General features: G+C 42.0%; 1 protein-coding gene across 3 annotated transcripts in view; it reads left to right on the top strand.

The window, feature by feature from the left end:
• Positions 1–17,113, top strand: part of BLM (Bloom syndrome, RecQ helicase-like) — a 91,447-nt gene that overhangs the window by 65,641 nt on the left and 8,693 nt on the right. For 2 of the 3 annotated variants that reach the window (XM_010841065.1, XM_010841064.1), the window contains 4 exons: positions 2,738–2,928; positions 9,550–9,697; positions 15,639–15,838; positions 16,303–16,495. In XM_010841065.1, coding sequence (XP_010839367.1) covers positions 2,738–2,928; positions 9,550–9,697; positions 15,639–15,838; positions 16,303–16,495 — 732 coding nt within the window. Of the gene's footprint in view, positions 1–2,737; positions 2,929–9,549; positions 9,698–15,638; positions 15,839–16,302; positions 16,496–17,113 lie in introns of those variants that run through there. The other variant, XM_010841066.1, reaches the window with a different exon arrangement.

Raw genomic sequence — 17,113 nt, 5'->3', positions numbered from 1 at the left:
AGTGAAAGAAAGTCAAGTCGCTCAGTCATGTGCGACTCTGTGACCCCATGGACTGTAGCCTACCAGGCTCCTCCGTCCATGCATTTTCCAGGCAAGGGTACTGGAGTGGGTTGCCGTTTCCTTCTCCAGGTGATCTTCCCGACTCAGGAATCAAACCCAGGTCTCCCGTATTGCAGGCAGATGCCTTCCTTACCCTCTGAGCCACCAGGGAAGCCTACTCTATTTACATAGAGTTATTATATAAATGTGCTTTTTTAAATATATATGTATATTGACCAGATTTTTTTCTAGTCAACACCAGGGTGTGACTATGATTCCAACAAGTACACATAGCTTGACTATATAGAATTCTATAGAATCATATTCCTTGTTTATTGAACCAGTTCCCTTTTAATAGATAAGTAAACTTGCCTGTTTTGAGACCACTTTTGAAGGAACTCTGGCAAAGATACTGAGTGCGTGAAATGACGCTTACCAAGTTCTGTGCCAGATAATGTTGACCTGTTTTGCTCGTAACCGGTAGCAAGGGCAGGGTCCTAACCATTGGACCGCCAGGGAATTCCCAGCCACTGGCTTTAGAGATAGAGTCAGTCCCAAGAGAAAAGTGAACATCAGAAAAGTTTTATAACTTGCTCCCAATAGCAGCAGCAGCGGTAGCAGGGGGAGTTGTCATGGTAATGATAATGTTTCCTTAGCACTTACTGTATGCCACTGTCTGGAATGCTTTACGTACATCACTTAATGTTCACAAGATCCCTAAAAGACACTACTCTTACTCTCCTCATTTTACAGAAGAATTTCCTCGAAATACAGAGCTAGATAAGTGGCAGAGCCCTGGTGGAATCCAGGTTCATCTGAATCCAAGATTCACCTCCCTTGCACTATACCAAGATCATTCTCAGTGAAAAAATGCAACTTTTAAACTTAGCGTGTCCAAAAAAGTGAAACTTTTAAACTTAGTGTGTTTTTGAAAAGAACCTATATTAAGTTAGGTCCAAATAATTTAGTAAGTATTTAAACCCTAAATACTTAGAAGCCATCTGAAAAAAATAATACTCATAAAGCAGAAAAAAAATTTTTTTTAATTTCCTTTTTAACGAACCACAGTTGCTTATGAATGAAAATTATGAACATGTTGTTCTCAAACCTTGGAATCAGAGTACACGCTACCACCCTCATTTCCTGTTTCAGGTTGATTTTTTTGGAGGTAAAGACATTTGAAAAGACCCTGATGCTGGGAAAGATTGAGGGCAGAAGGAGAGGGGATGACAGAGGATGAGATGGTTGGATGGCGTCACCGACTCAATGGACATGGGTTTGGGTGAACTCTGGGAGTTGGTGATGGACAGGGAGGCCTGGCGTGCTGCAGTTCATGGGGTCGCAAAGAGTCGGACACAACTGAGTGACTGAACTGAACTGAGCTGAATTGTGTTCATGATAGCAACTGCCAAAATTTTAACTTCACAGTGTCATTTAGAGGGACTTCCTTGGTGGTCCAGTAGCTAAGACTCTACGCTTCCAATGCAGGAGGTGAGAGTTCGATCCCTGGTCAGGGAACTAAGATGCCGCATGCTGCCTGGCACGGGCAGGAAAACAAAAAAAAATTAAATAAAAAACAATAACAATGTCATCAGAAGAAAAGTAGCACATCATGAGGGCTTCCCTGGTGGCTTAGTGGTAAAGAACCCACATGCCAGTGTAGGAGAGGCAGATTCAATCTCTGGATCAGAAAGAGCCTCTGGAGAAGGAAATGGCAACCCACTCCAGTATTCTTGTCTGAGAAATCTATGGACAGAGGAGCCTGACGGACTACAGTCTGTATGGTCACGAGAGTTGGACACAACTTAGTGACTAAACAGCAAGCTCATTGTGAACTAGCTCAATCAAGTTGTGTATGTGGAGTTCAACATGTGTTAGGTGTTGCTGTGTTTCACTTAAATTTAAAATACCAACCAGCAGCCGTGTGCATTCATTGCAGCACCCACCCTGGCCCAGGAGGTCCTTCGCACACAGTTTCAGAACCAATGGCTTCACCACTTTGGTCCCAAATACTCCAGAAGATGCACAGCCCACTGCCACAGCCCGTCTGTGCTCACTCTGGATGCTAGGTTTAGTTCATGCTTGTCTTGATAAATGTAGTAAATATAGTTGAGATAGTTATCATTAGGAATAATGAAGATATGCAAAATGTTTTCAGCTACTCCTGACAACCTGTGTTTATTCCCATAAAACTAAATTCTTGGTTGTTGTTGTTCAGTCCCTCAGTCGTGTTTGACTCTTTTCAGCCCCCTGGACTGCAGCATGCCAGGGTTCCCTGTCCTTCACCATCTCCCAGAGTTTGCTCAAACTCATGTCCAGTGAGTCGGTGATGCCACCCAACCATCTTGTCCTCTGTCATCCCCTTCTCCTGCTTTCAGTGTTTCCCTGCATCAGGGTCTTTTCTAATGAGTTGGCTTTTCGCATCAGGTAGCCAAAGTATTGGAGCTTCAGCTTCAGCATCAATACTTCCAATGAATATTCAGAGTTGATTTCCTTTAGGATTGACTGGTTTGATCTTGCTGTCCAAGGAACCTTCAAGAGTCTTCTCTTGAGATGAATCTTGGAGATGAACATAAACATTCAGTTAATTATAATATAAATATTTAGAATTATAGGAATCTATTTGAAATACTTCTGTGATATATTCAACTTTTCTACTTTAATAAGTATGTTTTACTATGTTCTTCATCTCTTTTAGTGGAAAAAGATGGAAACCGTCATACACGAGAGACCCACTTCAATAATTTGTATAGCATGGTACATTACTGTGAAAATATAACAGAATGTAGGAGAATACAGCTTTTGGCTTACTTTGGCGAAAATGAATTTAATCCTCATTTTTGTAAGAAATACCCAGATGTTTCATGTGATAACTGCTATAAAACAAAGGTAAAATAAGCAGGTTTTAAATTCTTTGTAATAAGGAAATTGCCAAGATTTTTTTTTTTTCTTCTCTTAATTTAGAATAGTTAGATATAGGTTAGGCTGCAATCAAGTCGGCCCTAAGGAGTTTAACAAGGGAACAGTGGCTTCCTCCCCATGTTAATTGGAAATAGAAACATTTTGATAATAATTCTGTGACATACCCTTAGAATTCGAAGCCTGTTTAAAAAATATATACTGTACCTGTTTCAGCAATTATAGGATACTTTAGAAATGTTGTTAATCTATAAATTTCCAAAAAGATCCAATATGGGCAGCTAGAATAATTTCCATTCAATTGTAGTTACATTTAAGCATCCCATTCTCAAAAGGGTTATAACTAGTATACTTATATGTTTGAATTCAGATCAATTAGATTACTCTGTAAATTGGTTTTAAACTATAAAGAATAATGGCAATAGCTTCGAGATGAGTTTGCTATCAATTTTCGTAAAAACAACCTTGGGAGGTGGTTAAATTCAATCCTTGTCTTCTCTACTTCACAGTTTATGGAGCATTTTCTTGTTTTATGTATTACTTGAAATGTCTGTGCAAGGTGCTAGGGATTCACAGACAGGAGAGAAAGACATGTTTGTATTCATATCATTGTGATACTGTGTTATAAATCCAGTTACAGATAGGCAGCACTAGCCGAGCAGACAGCAATTTACTCTGTCTCTGTGGATTCCCAGCCATCTCCACCCATCGCGCCCCACTCTGTAGATGTTCCTAATCTGTTCACTCATTCAACAAATATTTGTTGAGTGCCTGCTCTGTGATAGACACTGTTCGAGGAGTTTGGGATATATCACCGAACAACATATGAAGATCCCTAACTCTTGTGGAGCTCACTTTCAAGCAGAGGAAGGCTGAATAAAGACAATATACGTTATAAGTACATGTGAAGAGGGAAATTGTTGCTGTTCAGTCGCTCAGTCATGTCTGACTCTTTGAGACCCCATGAACTGCAGCATGCCAAGTTTCCCTGTCCTTCACCATCTCCTGAAGTTTGTTCAAACTCATGTCCATTGAGTTGATTGTGCCATCCAACCATTTCATCCTCTGTCGCCCTCTTCTCCTCCTGCTCTCCATCTTTCCCAACATCAGGGTCTTTTGAAGAGGGAAGAGCCTTGGTGAAAAGTACAGCAGTATAAGGAGTCAGGAATGATAAATGAGATTTAGAAGGCAGTGGCCCTAGGAAGTCCTATTACAATGATGTTCAATTCAGTCGCTCAGTCATGTCCGACTGTTTGCGACCCCATGAATCGCAGCACAACAGGCCTCCCTGTCCATCACCATCTCCCGGAGTTCACTCAAACTCACGTCCATCGAGTCGGTGATGCCATCCAGCCATCTCATCCTCTGTCGTCCCCTTCTCCTCCTGCCCGCAATCCCTCCCAGCATCAAGTCTTTTCTAGTGAGTCAACTCTTTGCATGAGGTGGCCAAAGTACTGGAGTTTCAGTTTTAGCACCAGTCCTTCCAAAGAAATCCCAGGGCTGATCTCCTTCAGAATGGACTGGTTGGATCTCCTTGCAGTCCAAGGGACTCTCAAGAGTCTTCTCCAAGACCACAGTTCAGAAGCATCAATTCTTCGGCGCTCAGCCTTCTTCACAGTCCAACTCTCACATCCATACATGACCACAGGAAAAACCATAGCCTTGACTAGACGGACCTTTGTTGGCAAAGTAATGTCTCTGCTTTTCAATATGCTATCTAGGTTGGTCATAACTTTCCTTTCAAGGAGTAAGCGTCTTTTAATTTCATGGCTGGAATCACCATCTGCAGTGATTTTGGAGCCCAAATAAACGAAGTCTGACACTGTTTCCACTGTTTCCCCATCTATTTCCCATGAAGTGAAGGGACCAGATGCCATGATCGTCGTTTTCTGAATGTTGAGCTTTAAGCCAGCTTTTTCAGTCTCCTCTTTCACTTTCATCAAGAGGCTTTTGAGTTCCTCTTCACTTTCTGCCATAAGGGTGGTGTCATCTGCATATCTGAGGTGATTGATATTTCTCCAGTCTTGATTCCAGCTTGTACTTCTTCCAGCCCAGCGTTTCTCATGATGTACTCTGAATATAAGTTAAATAAGCAGGGTGACAATATACAGCCTTGACGTACTCCTTTTCCTATTTGGAACCAGTCCAGTTCTAACTGTTGCTTCCTGACCTGCATACAGGTTTCTCAAGAGGCAGGTCAGGTGGTCTGGTATTCCCATCTCTTTCAGAATTTTCCACAGTTTATTGTGACCCACACAGTCAAAGGCTTTGGCATAGTCAATAAAGCAGAAATAGATGTTTTTCTGGAACTCTCTTGCTGATGTGATGAGACCTCAGCAAAAACTTGAAGGGAGTTTAGCTGAGCAGCTCTCAAATATGGGTATTCTTGGCAGAAGCCAAGACAAAAGGCCCTGAGGTGGGGATGTGCCTGTATGTTTGAGAGATAGCAAGGGAACTCACAAGCCTGCCCTGGGCTAAGAGTTAGTCAGGGGAAAGGTAACAGCCAGCCATAGCATTATCTGGAGGGCGGAGAGACTGGCCAAGTAGAACAACCCTCAGCAGAGGAGACCTATTGGCAGGGAAGATCAGGAGTTCGGCCTGGGGCACAGTGAGTTAGACACTCTTATCTTAGATTCAGGAATTCTGGAAGGAGGCTGGTGATACCATAGCTGGAAGTGCTTGGCCCGGGGGTTGAATTGAAAGTCATAAAAGCAGGTGAAACCTTCAGTGGTTTCTGTTTACATGGAAGAAAAGAAAATGAAAGACCGAGCCCTGGTGCTTCAAAAGCCTGAGGAGAAGAGGGAGAATTAGGAAAGGAGCCCAGGAAAGAGAACAAGTGAGGTAGGAAGAAGAGCAAGGCAGCTAAGTGTGGAAGAGCTTCAGGGAAAAGGGAGTGCTGCCTGGTCATACACGGCTGCCAAGCCCCATATCATAAGGACCAAGACGTCCCCACGAACGTAGCCCTACAGAAATACGGGACCTGGACATGACCAGTTACAGTGGAGAGGGGCAAAGCTGGAGGCAGTGTGCTTATGGAAAATTCTTTCAAGTTTTGTTTCAGGGATGAACAGAGAAACAATGTCTGCCAGGAGAGCTGGAGTCAAGAAAAGATAGGAGAAATGCTGTAGTTGTGTGCTGAAAGGAACGCACCTACAGAGGATGGAAACTGATGTGTGAGGACAGGAAGATGTGCTGCAGCAGGGTCCCTGGGGTGGCAAGGGGGGCTGGGAGCTCGTCGAGGGCACCAAGATGGGTTCAGACAGTAGCCTGGATAGTTCATCTGTAATAACAGGAAGGAGGAGAGAAAATGTGGGAGAGGCGCTGGTGACAGATGTAGTGGAGGGAGTTTGCGAAAGTTGCTTCCCATCGATTCACTGTTCTCAGCAAAGTAGGAAGCAAGGTGTGTGCAGGAAGCAAGAGTGTGAAATCAGACAGGAGTCCACAGGCTTACCTTACAGGGCCAGAGAGCAGACATTCCAGGCTTTGTGGGCAGTCTCTGTCCCAGCTACTCAACTCTGCCATTTTAGCCCAAAGGGGGACATAAAGCACAATAAATACATCGATTTTCCGTGGTCGTATTTTGATAAAATTTGATTTACAAAAGCAGGTGTATAGCGCATGGGCCATAATTTGCTGACTCCTATTCTAAGAGAATGGAGGAAGATAGACCACACACCTGTCATGATCACCAAAGGGTGCACTTGACATCTGTGGCCCTGTGTTGAAAGTGAAAGTCAGTTCTGTTCAGCAGTCGTGTCTGACTCTTTGAGACCCCATGGACTGCAGCACGCCTGGCTTCCCTGTCCATCACCAGCTCCTGGAGCTTGCTCAGACTCATATCCATCAAGTCAGTGAAGCCATGAAGTCGAAAGTGAAAACAGCACAGTTGTCCAAGTGTTTCTCCAGCCAGGTGTAGCTACAAAGATACAGGCATGAAGTGGTGGAGAATGGGATGTAATGTGTTTGTCAAACTAGGAGACATAAGGGCAAGGGAGTTGAAGCTGTTGTGTGAAAGGTGGTGTTATAATTTTTTTAAAAAAGCGAGAGATTGGCTCTGGGATATCAACTGAATATCTTAGTACTTAGAGAACATCTAAGAGTGGATCAATGGCTAGGCAGTCCCAGAGGATTGTTGGAGTCAGCATACTAGCTGGCCTGATTTTGAAAGGTAGGAGGTGATGGTCAGAGAACAGAGTGTTGCTGATATTAGTAAGACTAAGGTAGTGGGCGTGACCATTAGAGTGAGTGGCCGACATTTGTGGAGAATGGGATCACTAGAGCACAGGAGATCAAGTTGCCCAAGGCCAACATGTGGGAGAATCATTTCTGTGTACTAAGTCACCAAGAATTAAGACAGGAGTCAGGTTGGAGAGAGCAATGGGGGCACTCTCTCGTGACAATGCCAGATAGAGCCTCAGAATAACTACCAGTTGTTAGTATAGGGTGAAAAACCCACCTGTCTTCAGGACTATGGGGGTTGAGCAGGGATTAGCAGGTAGAGGGACTCATATACAGAAGCACGATGCCACTTCTGAGAACTGCAGGTGCTCAGCAATCCTGTGATGTGATGATAGTAAAGCATCACATAGTAATGGGGACTTCCAAGAGGAAGGCAGAGGGACTTCCCTGGTGGTCCAGTGGCTGAGTCCACCTGCCAGTGCAGGAGACTCGAGTTCAGTCCCTGGTCCAAGAAGACCCCACATGCTGCAGATCAGCTAAGCCCGTGCTCCACAGACACTGAACCCTTGTGCTGCAACTACCAAAGCCCACACGCCTAGAGCCTGTGCTCTGCGACAAGAGCAGCCACTGCGATGAGAAGCCAGCACGCTGCAATGAAGAGGAGCCACCCCCTCACCAAGCACAACTAGAGAAAACCCACAATGAAGACACAGCAGAGCCAAAAAAGAAAATAAAATAAAATTCAAAGAGCAAAGGAAAAAAATGGTTGGCAGAGTTTGGAGACACCTGAGGGCTAAAGGCAGAGGAACCAGCGATCAAATTGCCAACATCCGCTGGATCATGGAAAAAGCAAGAGAGTTCCAGAAAAACATCTATTTCTGCTTTATTGACTATGCCAAAAAGCCTTTGACTATGTAGATCACAGGAAACTGTGGAAAATTCTGAAAGAGATGGGAATACCAGATCACCTGACCTGCCTCTTGAGAAACCTATATGCAGGTCAGGAAGCAACAGTTAGAACTGGACATGGAACAACAGACTGGTTCCAAATAGGAAAAGGAGTACGTCAAGGCTATATATTGTCACCCTGCTTATTTAACTTCTATGCAGAGTACATCATGAGAAACGCTGGGCTGGAAGAAGCACAAGCTGGAATCAAGATTGCCAGGAGAAATATCAATCACCTCAGATATGCAGATGATACCACCCTTATGGCAGAAAGTGAAGAGGAACTCAAAAGCTTCTTGATGAAAGTGAAAGTGGAGAGTGAAAAAGTTGGCTTAAAGCTCAACATTCAGAAAACGAAGATCATGACATCCGGTCCCATCACTTCATGGCAAATAGATGGGGAAACAGTGGCTGACTTTATGTTTTGGGGCTCCAAAATCACTGCAGATGGTGATTGCAGCCATGAAATTAAAAGACGCTTACTCCTTGGAAGGAAAGTTACAACCAACCTAGATAGCATATTGAAAAGCAGAGACATTACTTTGCCAACAAATGTCTGTCTAGTCAAGGCTATGGTTTTTCCAGTGGTCATGTATGAGTGTGAGAGTTGGACTGTGAAGAAAGCTGAGTGCCAAAGAATTGATGCTTCTGAACTGTGGTCTTGGAGAAGACTCTTGAGAGTCCCTTGGACTGCAAGGAGATCCAACCAGTCCATTCTGAAGGAGATCAGCCCTGGGATTTCTTTGGAAGGAATGATGCTAAAGTTGAAACTCCAGTACTTTGGCCACCTCATGCAAAGAGTTGACTCATTGGAAAAGACCCTGATGCTGGGAGGGATTAGGGGCAGGAGGAGAAGGGGACAACAGAGGATGAGATGGCTGGATGGCCTCACCGACTCGATGGAGAAGAATTTGGGTGAACTCCGGGAGTTGGTGATGGACAGGGAGGCCTATTGTGCTGCGATTCGTGGGGTCGCAAAGAGTCGGACACGACTGAGCAACTGAACTGAACTGAGGGCTATGATAAAGGAAACTGACTGGAAATAACAAAAAGGATTGACTGTGGCACCAAAGACCCAAAGGACATCAGAACTCATACATTTGCATGGTTAGACAGTGTTTTTCATTCCAGAGGTCACCATACAGTAAGTGACAGAGAAAATATGAAGGATTTTGGGGGAAAAAATGTTTCTACCCACAGAGTGCTCTCCGGTAACAGTCTGTGAAACTAATGAAATAGAGCAGACTGCTAGTTGTTCTAGACACAAGATTAATATAAAAACTTAGAAAAGAAGGACATTTGCAACTTCCTTAGTTTTTGCTCTTGGTTTTAGTGTGGGAATGGCGTGTTGTGGGACTGTTTCAGTTAGTATTAAACCCTAGCAATCTAGGTATTGTTATCTTAATTATAAAGATAACAGTAAAAGCTAATAAATATAAAAAGGTAATCTCTTTTTATTCATAGGATTTTAAGACAAAAGATGTGACTGAAGATGTGAAAAATATTGTAAGATTTGTTCAAGAACACAGTTCATCTCAGGGAACAAGAAATATAAAGCATATAGGTCCTTCTGGGAGGTTCACTATGAACATGCTGGTTGACATTTTCTTGGGTAAGTCAGCTGTTTTATCATTTGAATTACATCAATTAAATTTGAACATTAAAGAAGTCATTACAGCTACGTAGAAACACCTCTATTGTCGCTTTCTTAAAGAATTTAAGGGCTTTAGAGTAAAAACCTTTTAGAGTAATAAAGGAAAAGCCATTTTATGCATTATAACAGTTATTTTTATAGAATTTATATAAGTCACTAAAATCAGTTTTCACAAATGAAAAAAAAAGAAAGCTCACGGAGTTTCATCTGAGTGAGTGAGCTTCTAGTTTGGGACGGCAGCTTGAGCATTAAGTATCTGTCTTCTTTTTTCTTCCTTGAGGCCCTTTTAAAATAGTAGCAAGGAAATAGAAGGAGGATTCAATCCATAACAGCATAAAGAACCAGGAAGAGACCATCATCGGATTAGAAGTTTTAAAAATCTTTTACAAAATGGATGAAAGCATATTGATGAATGGAATGAAATTCAATAAATCACAGAGCAAATAAATGTAGGAGAAAGTTACAGCCAAGGGACTGTCAACCAGGCGGAATGCCATGGTCCCCAGGCCCCGAACCTGGAGTCCTAGAGACCTAGGGGTAGAAGTGAAAGCAGGGGAGCTCCAAATAGGAGGGGACAATTGGAAGAAAGTCTGCTCACAGAAGAACTGCATGGAGTACCAGCCTGCAACTCGTTCTAGAACAAAGATAAACAAACTGCTTGAGGAGCAGAAAGACAGCCAAGTTGGGGGCTACCAGCGCGTTTACCCTAAAACAAACCTGATAACTGGACATTACATTTTAAGGGAGAAATTTGGGGGGAAACAGACATTGATACAAAATAATAAGAAATCCACTTAAAAAGTTTAATCTGGTCCCTGAAGAGTAAATATAAATAGACGATCAAGAAAAGACCAGAGACTTCCCTGGTGGTCCAGTGGCTAAGACTCTGTGCTCCCAGTGCAGGGAATCCGGGTTCGATCCCCGGTCAGGGAACTAGAGCCCACTGCCCTAACTAAGAGTTTGCGTGCCACAAAGAAAAATGAGAGAAAGGCCAAAGAAGTAACATATTTGATCCTGGGGATAGAGGTAATTTAGAAAGTAGGCAGTACTTCTGGGGAGACAGGAAGGGGAACTCTTCATTAGTATCTTCACAAAGACAAACAATAATAGAATGTTACGGTGTCTTGGATGGTAAAGAATCCACCTGCAATGCAGGAGACATGGATTCAGTCCCTGGGTTGGGAAGATCCTGTGGAGGAGAGCATGGCAACCCACCCCAGTATTCTTACCTGGAGAATTCCATGGACAGAGGAACCTGTTGGGCTGCAGTCCATGGGGTCACAGTCAGACATGACTAAACAACTTTCACTTGTATGGAAAAGAAACAAAGATGGAGAAAGAGCTTTTAAAATTTTTAAATGATTAACAAAGTAAATTTAGTAGAAAGGCTGGAAGATAACATCAAGAAAATTTTCTGAAGACCTCAGCAAAAATATATGGAAAATGTGAGAGAGAAAATACAGATCAATTCTTAGGAAATGTAAAATCTGACAGAATTTTGAAATAGGAAATAAACCAACAATAAAAGGAAATTTCTCCGAAAAGGAAAAAAGCCTTAATTGCCCACTGGGGGAGTTCCCTAGTGGTTAGGATTCGGCACTTTCACTTCCATGGCCTGGGTTCAATCCCTGGTCAGGGAACTGAGGTCCCGCAAGCTGTGTGGTGTGCCAAAATTTAAATTAAAAAAAAAAAAAAAAAAGCCTGCTTAATGCCAAATAAATGCTTTATAAGATGAGGTTTAAGAATACCAAGAGTAAAGCCATGTTAGGGAGGAAAAGCCTTTTCTCTTGTAGTTAGGGGAGGCAGATTAGCAAGAGAAAGGACAGATTTAATCAGATATGTAATGGGAATTCATGGAAAATGTGACTCAAAGGAGCCATTAGAATCTGAGGCTTAGCTACCATTTTAAAGGGGAAGGAGAGGCAGGAAGGGTTAGGAGGAAACAAATGATGTGGAGGGGGGGGATCATAGGGCCCTTAGGAGAAAGATGGCGGGGGAGGGGAGGGGAACACGTGGTCATTTTTGTAACAGTGTCTGGATGTTGTATGGAAAGTTCTCATCTCCGATGATGTGAGTCAGTCTTCTGGTCGCTCCGGGGCTGGGGCGGGGGCTAGGATTTAAGACAATTGAGTTCTTTGGGGAGTGTCTGCTTTTTGGCAGATAGATTTCAGGAGCTCAGATACCTTCTGCTCAGAATAGTTTTGATGCCATTGTGGCATATTCTGAACCCCTTCAAAGATACTCCCAAAAGCTTTGGAAAGAAAAAGACAACCAAAACCAAAGGACATCATATTAATACCAGCAACCCTGGAGACTTGTAGGCAAAGAAGATGATGTGATCTATACCGTAAACAGGAACAGACCCATGGGTCCAGGGAGAAGAAATCCCAGAGTCACAGTAAGCAGTCTTTACATGCATGCTCAGTCAGTCAGTTGTGTCCAGCTCTTTGCAACTCTGTGGACTGTAGCCCTCCAGGTTCCTCTGTCCATGGGATTCTCCAGGCAAGAATACTGGAGTGGGTTGCCATGCCCTTCTCCAGGGGATCGTCCTAAAGCAGTCTGTACAAATTGTTAACAGAAAGTCGGAAAAATAAGTCCCACGCAATATAGAGAAAGAACAAGAAATGAATTTTTGTTTTTTTCTTTTTGATGACAGAAAAGGCCACAAATGTTACTTCTCAACAACAAAAGGAGAAAGGCACTTAGAAACTCCGGGGAAAAGATTATACAAGAGAGCGGAGGTCAACTAGAAAATGAAGGAAGTGGCCACACCGTGTTGCGTAATTGATAAAATGTACAAAATAATCTGTCTGGATACAGTGAACATCCTCCTTAGTTGCACAAGAGTCAGGAGTTCTGAGAGGGAAAGGAAGCTTGTCCTAATCTAAACACTGCTGATAAGCAGCAGAGTCAACTTATAGACTTAAACGTGGTTAGAGAACAGGACAGGATATAGTGGTTAATCCTGGTGATATAAGAATGCAAGTAGAATAAGTAAAAATAGGGATTTCCCTGGTGGTACAGTGGGTAAGAATCCACCTGCCATGGCAATGCAGGGGACATGAGTTTGATCCCCGATCCAAGAAGATTCCACATGCTGTGGAGCAACTAACTCAAGCACCACAACTAAACCTATGCTCTCGAGCCCTCAAGTTGCAGCTATTGATCCCATGTTCGCTAGAGCCTGTTCGGGCCTGTTAGGGCGTAGGTTCACCTAGAGCCTGTGCTCCACAAGAGAAGTCACCACGATGACAAGGCCATGCGCTGCAACAAAGAGTAGCTCTGCTCGCCGCAACTAGAGAACGCCTTCGCAAAACCAATGAACAGAGAAAAATAAAAGGGGAGTATACAGATGGCTTGAAATGACAGCAGAAGTGTGGGTTCCATGAGTGATAACCACCAGAAGAGCTGAAAACAAGCCATTTAAAAAGTGATTGCCTTGGGATTTCCCCGGAAGTTCAGTGGTTAAGACTCCACACTTCCATTGCAGAGGGCAGGGGTTTGACCAGGGATCGGGGAACTGAGATCCTACATACTGCATGGCACAGCCAGAAAAAAAATTTAAATTTTTAAAAAAGCGATTGACTTGGAAAAGAGTGAGACTAGGGAGGGGAAGGGTAGAATAGAGGAATGTTGCTTTTAATTACAAACCCTCCTGTACTGTATTTTTCCCTATGTGCATGTATTACTTTAATTTAAAATCTAAAGCAATTAAACCACGAATAGCCTCCACTGGGGAAGGGAGGTGGTTTGCTCAGTTTCTAAGCTGCTGCTTCTGGATCCACACATTTCTCAGGACAAAGTAGCTTTTAATGCTGGACCCCCTTTCTGGATTCTTGCCTTCTAGTTTGGGAGCACAAAGGGTTGTAGGTTAAGCAGTTTATTATAAGAATGATACATAATCATTCTACATTATTACATGTAGAGAACTGAAAAATACAAACTCCAGAAAAAAAACTACTAATATTTTAATGCGTTTGCTCACAATTACATATTTATCATATTGAATGTATAATTTCTATCATTTTTATTTAATAATATAAGCACTTTAAAATTTTTTTACTCTCTTGAAGTAGTTTTTAGTTTATATTTTATCAGGTTGATGAAATATGTTTTAATAGCTTTATTGTAGGACATATTGGGTTGGTGAAAAAGTCTGTTAGGGGTTTTCCGTAACATCTTACAGAAAACCCCAAGTGGACTTTTGGCCAACTCGCTGTTTTCCTATTCTGTTTTCACATTCTGTAGAATGTGTGATAAATAGCCTTTTAAGTACACCTTCATCTGCATCTCTGTAGCTTTCACGTAGGGTCCTAGAAAGATCGCTAAGTCAGACATTTTTCTGACACATACTTCAGTTTCTTATCAGCTCTCGTATGTTTTTAAGAAAACTGTTTATGTTCCATCCAGCTTTCTTAGTTACCCTCAGCACTAGCACTGGGTCCATGTCACCAAGGCCTTTACCAGAGCAGTAGTCCTTTATGTCCAGATCACTTGAAGAAGTAAAACTTGCATCATTCAGCATCTGTGACCAGAAGCCATCTGAAATTTACAGTAACGTAACTATTTGGAGCTCTTACAATAGAGCTAAAGCCTTACAAAATATAGCTGTTAATTCTGATTATAATCAGTGTCACCAACCTTCTTAAGTGGTGGTGGTTTAGTTGCTAAGTCTTGTCTGACTCCTGCGATCCCACGGAACTATAGCCCATCAGGCTCCTCTGTCCATAGCATTTTCCAGGCAAGAATACTGGAGTGGGTTGCCATTTCCTTCTCCAACCTTCATAAATAGATTGCTATTAAAGAAAAAAATAACTGCTTATGATTTAAAAAAAAAACAGACACTTGTCATCACAGCAGCTGGGATGTGAAACCAAGTATCCAGCCTTCTGTGGAGCTCTCAGTCAGCCCCCTGGGGGAGGAGGGAAGTACATGGCCTCCTGGAATGCTGTGCTCTTGTTTTGGAGTTTATATAGGTTTCATCTGTGAGGATGACAGAATGTGTAGACTTAAATGCTTTGATTGTAAAGGAGTAGCACTTTCATCACAGGATCAGAGATATTTATAAAGTTGATTGTCAAAAAAATTTTTTGGAACCAGATCAACAATGCATAGTTATCCTAATACAGCAGCAGTCATGTGAAGCTATTAAAGTTGACATAAACTTTGTCTTTGATTTGTTTGCTGTCATATAATTTTATAAGCTGTACATGCAGCATCCTAAAATGACCAACTGAATTTTGTTGCTGTGTTTGGTCAATGCCTGTTATATAAAGAGAAGTACATGAAATTATTTTAGAATTCTACTCAAATATTCTTACTTGATGGAAATGAGTGTCTGTTTGTGCCATAGGTTTTCCTGAAGAAGTTGTCTATCCCTTTATCCAGACCTGTCCATAAATGACTTTTAAATATATATATATATATATATTTGGCTGCATTGGGTCTTAGTCGTGGCCTGCAGGCTCTTGATTGTGGCTCATGGGCTTCGTTGCCCCATGCCATGTGGGATCTTAGTTCCCCACGCAGGGATTGAACCCATGTCCCCTGCACTGGAAGGCAGCTTCTTAACCAATGGACCATCAGGGAAGTCCCCATAAATAACTTTTTTTAGCTTCTTTTGTTACAGTTATGGTGAAAGGGAAAGTTGTTCAATCATGTCTGTCTCTTTGGGACCCCGTGGACTGTAGCCTGCCAGGCTCCTCTGTGCATGGAATTCTCCAGGCAAGAATACTGTAGTAGGTTGCCGTTGCTTTCTGTAGGGGGTCTTCCCAACCCAGGGATCGAACTCGGGTCTCCTGCCTTGCAGGCAGATTCTTTTCCATCTGAGCCACCAGGGAAGCCCTCAGTTATGATATACCTATATTTACTAGTCTAACTTCTTGTACCTTCTTGTCAGGGAGTAAGAGTGCAAAAATTCAGTCAGGAATATTTGGAAAAGGATCTACTTATTCAAGACACAACGCCGAAAGACTTTTTAAAAAACTGATACTTGACAGGATTTTGGATGAAGACTTATATATCAATGCCAATGATCAAGCAATTGCCTATGTGATGCTCGGAAGTAAAGCACAGACCGTACTAAATGGGCATTTAAAGGTATGATTTTTTAAATGTTGATTTTATTATCTCCCAAACAGTAGATAGAAATATATTACTGTGAGTTAAAGTGTCTTTTCCTAAGCTGATGAGCTGATGGACATTGAACTTACATGTACTGCCCTATATGAACGTATTCTGTTCTTCTTAGTTTAGAAAGAGATCTTAAACTTGAGCCCAAGTAATGTCATACTTGTCAAAATGAATTATATGGGCTATCAGATCATTAGATCATCATATATTCATTAAGTAAACATTTATTAAAAAGCTTTTCTGTGCTCTCACTGGAAATGTGAAGATGGAGAATGGACAGCCCCTGTTCCCAAGAGACTTACTATCTACTTGACATAACAGAAATATCCCTACCCTGACCCCAAGAAATGTAATTAAGCATTAAATAAAGCCTCTGTTTGGCTACAAGTATGCACACACCCACTCTTGTGCTCTGTTTTTCTCTCACAAAGGTAGACTTTATGGAAACGGAAAATTCCAGCAGTGTGAAAAAACAAAAAGCGTTAGTGGCAAAGGTGTCTCAGAGGGAAGAGGTGGTGAAGAAATGTCTTGGAGAACTTACAGAAGTCTGCAAATCTCTGGGGAAGGTTTTTGGCGTCCACTACTTTAATATTTTTAATACCGTCACTCTCAAGAAGCTCGCAGGTTGGTATGTGTGTGTCTCCTGCTGCACAGCATAAATAAATGGGCCAAAGTTAATCCTGATAAAGAACTCATCAAGAGCATAAGTGTATCTCAGTCTTTTTCATCTCTGAATTGAAAGCTCAAACAATTTTAAACTCATTCTTGAAATAAAATATATTCTTGAAGATAAACACAGTACTTTGTTCTTCAGACATATGGTATTAATATAATTTTAATCTTATACTTTGGTTTAATGCTCCATGTTAAGATATGGATAATTGTAATTGCTAATACCAGGTGTCTCTTACTTTGTGTGCATTACTTGCCTGCCTTATTTTTAATGAATTGTGCACACGGTTTTGTTTTGTTTTCGTGAGGACCTTAGCTTCACATTCCTAAAACATAAGTTCCTTATGAAAAGAGATTTTGTTCTATGTTTCTCCGAATCCAGACCTAGCACATGGCTGTGTCTTAAGTATTTTGTGATAAATACTTGCTGACCTGAATTATCCCCATGGCTTCAGATAGCTCCACCCAGAATTCTTGTAGTAAAGTCCCTGGAAAATAAGTTGGCCAGTAGTTGACTGATGATGAGTGTACATTTCCTTCCATGCTTATCCTTTATAAAAACCCATAATC

The sequence above is a fragment of the Bison bison genome, unplaced genomic scaffold (assembly GCF_000754665.1).
Source record: "Bison bison bison isolate TAMUID 2011002044 unplaced genomic scaffold, Bison_UMD1.0 scf7180017864155, whole genome shotgun sequence".
In the NCBI taxonomy this organism is placed as follows: Eukaryota; Metazoa; Chordata; class Mammalia; order Artiodactyla; family Bovidae; genus Bison; species Bison bison.
The sequence above is the reverse complement of the archived record's forward strand: the minus strand, read 5'-3'. Positions and strand labels throughout refer to the sequence as shown.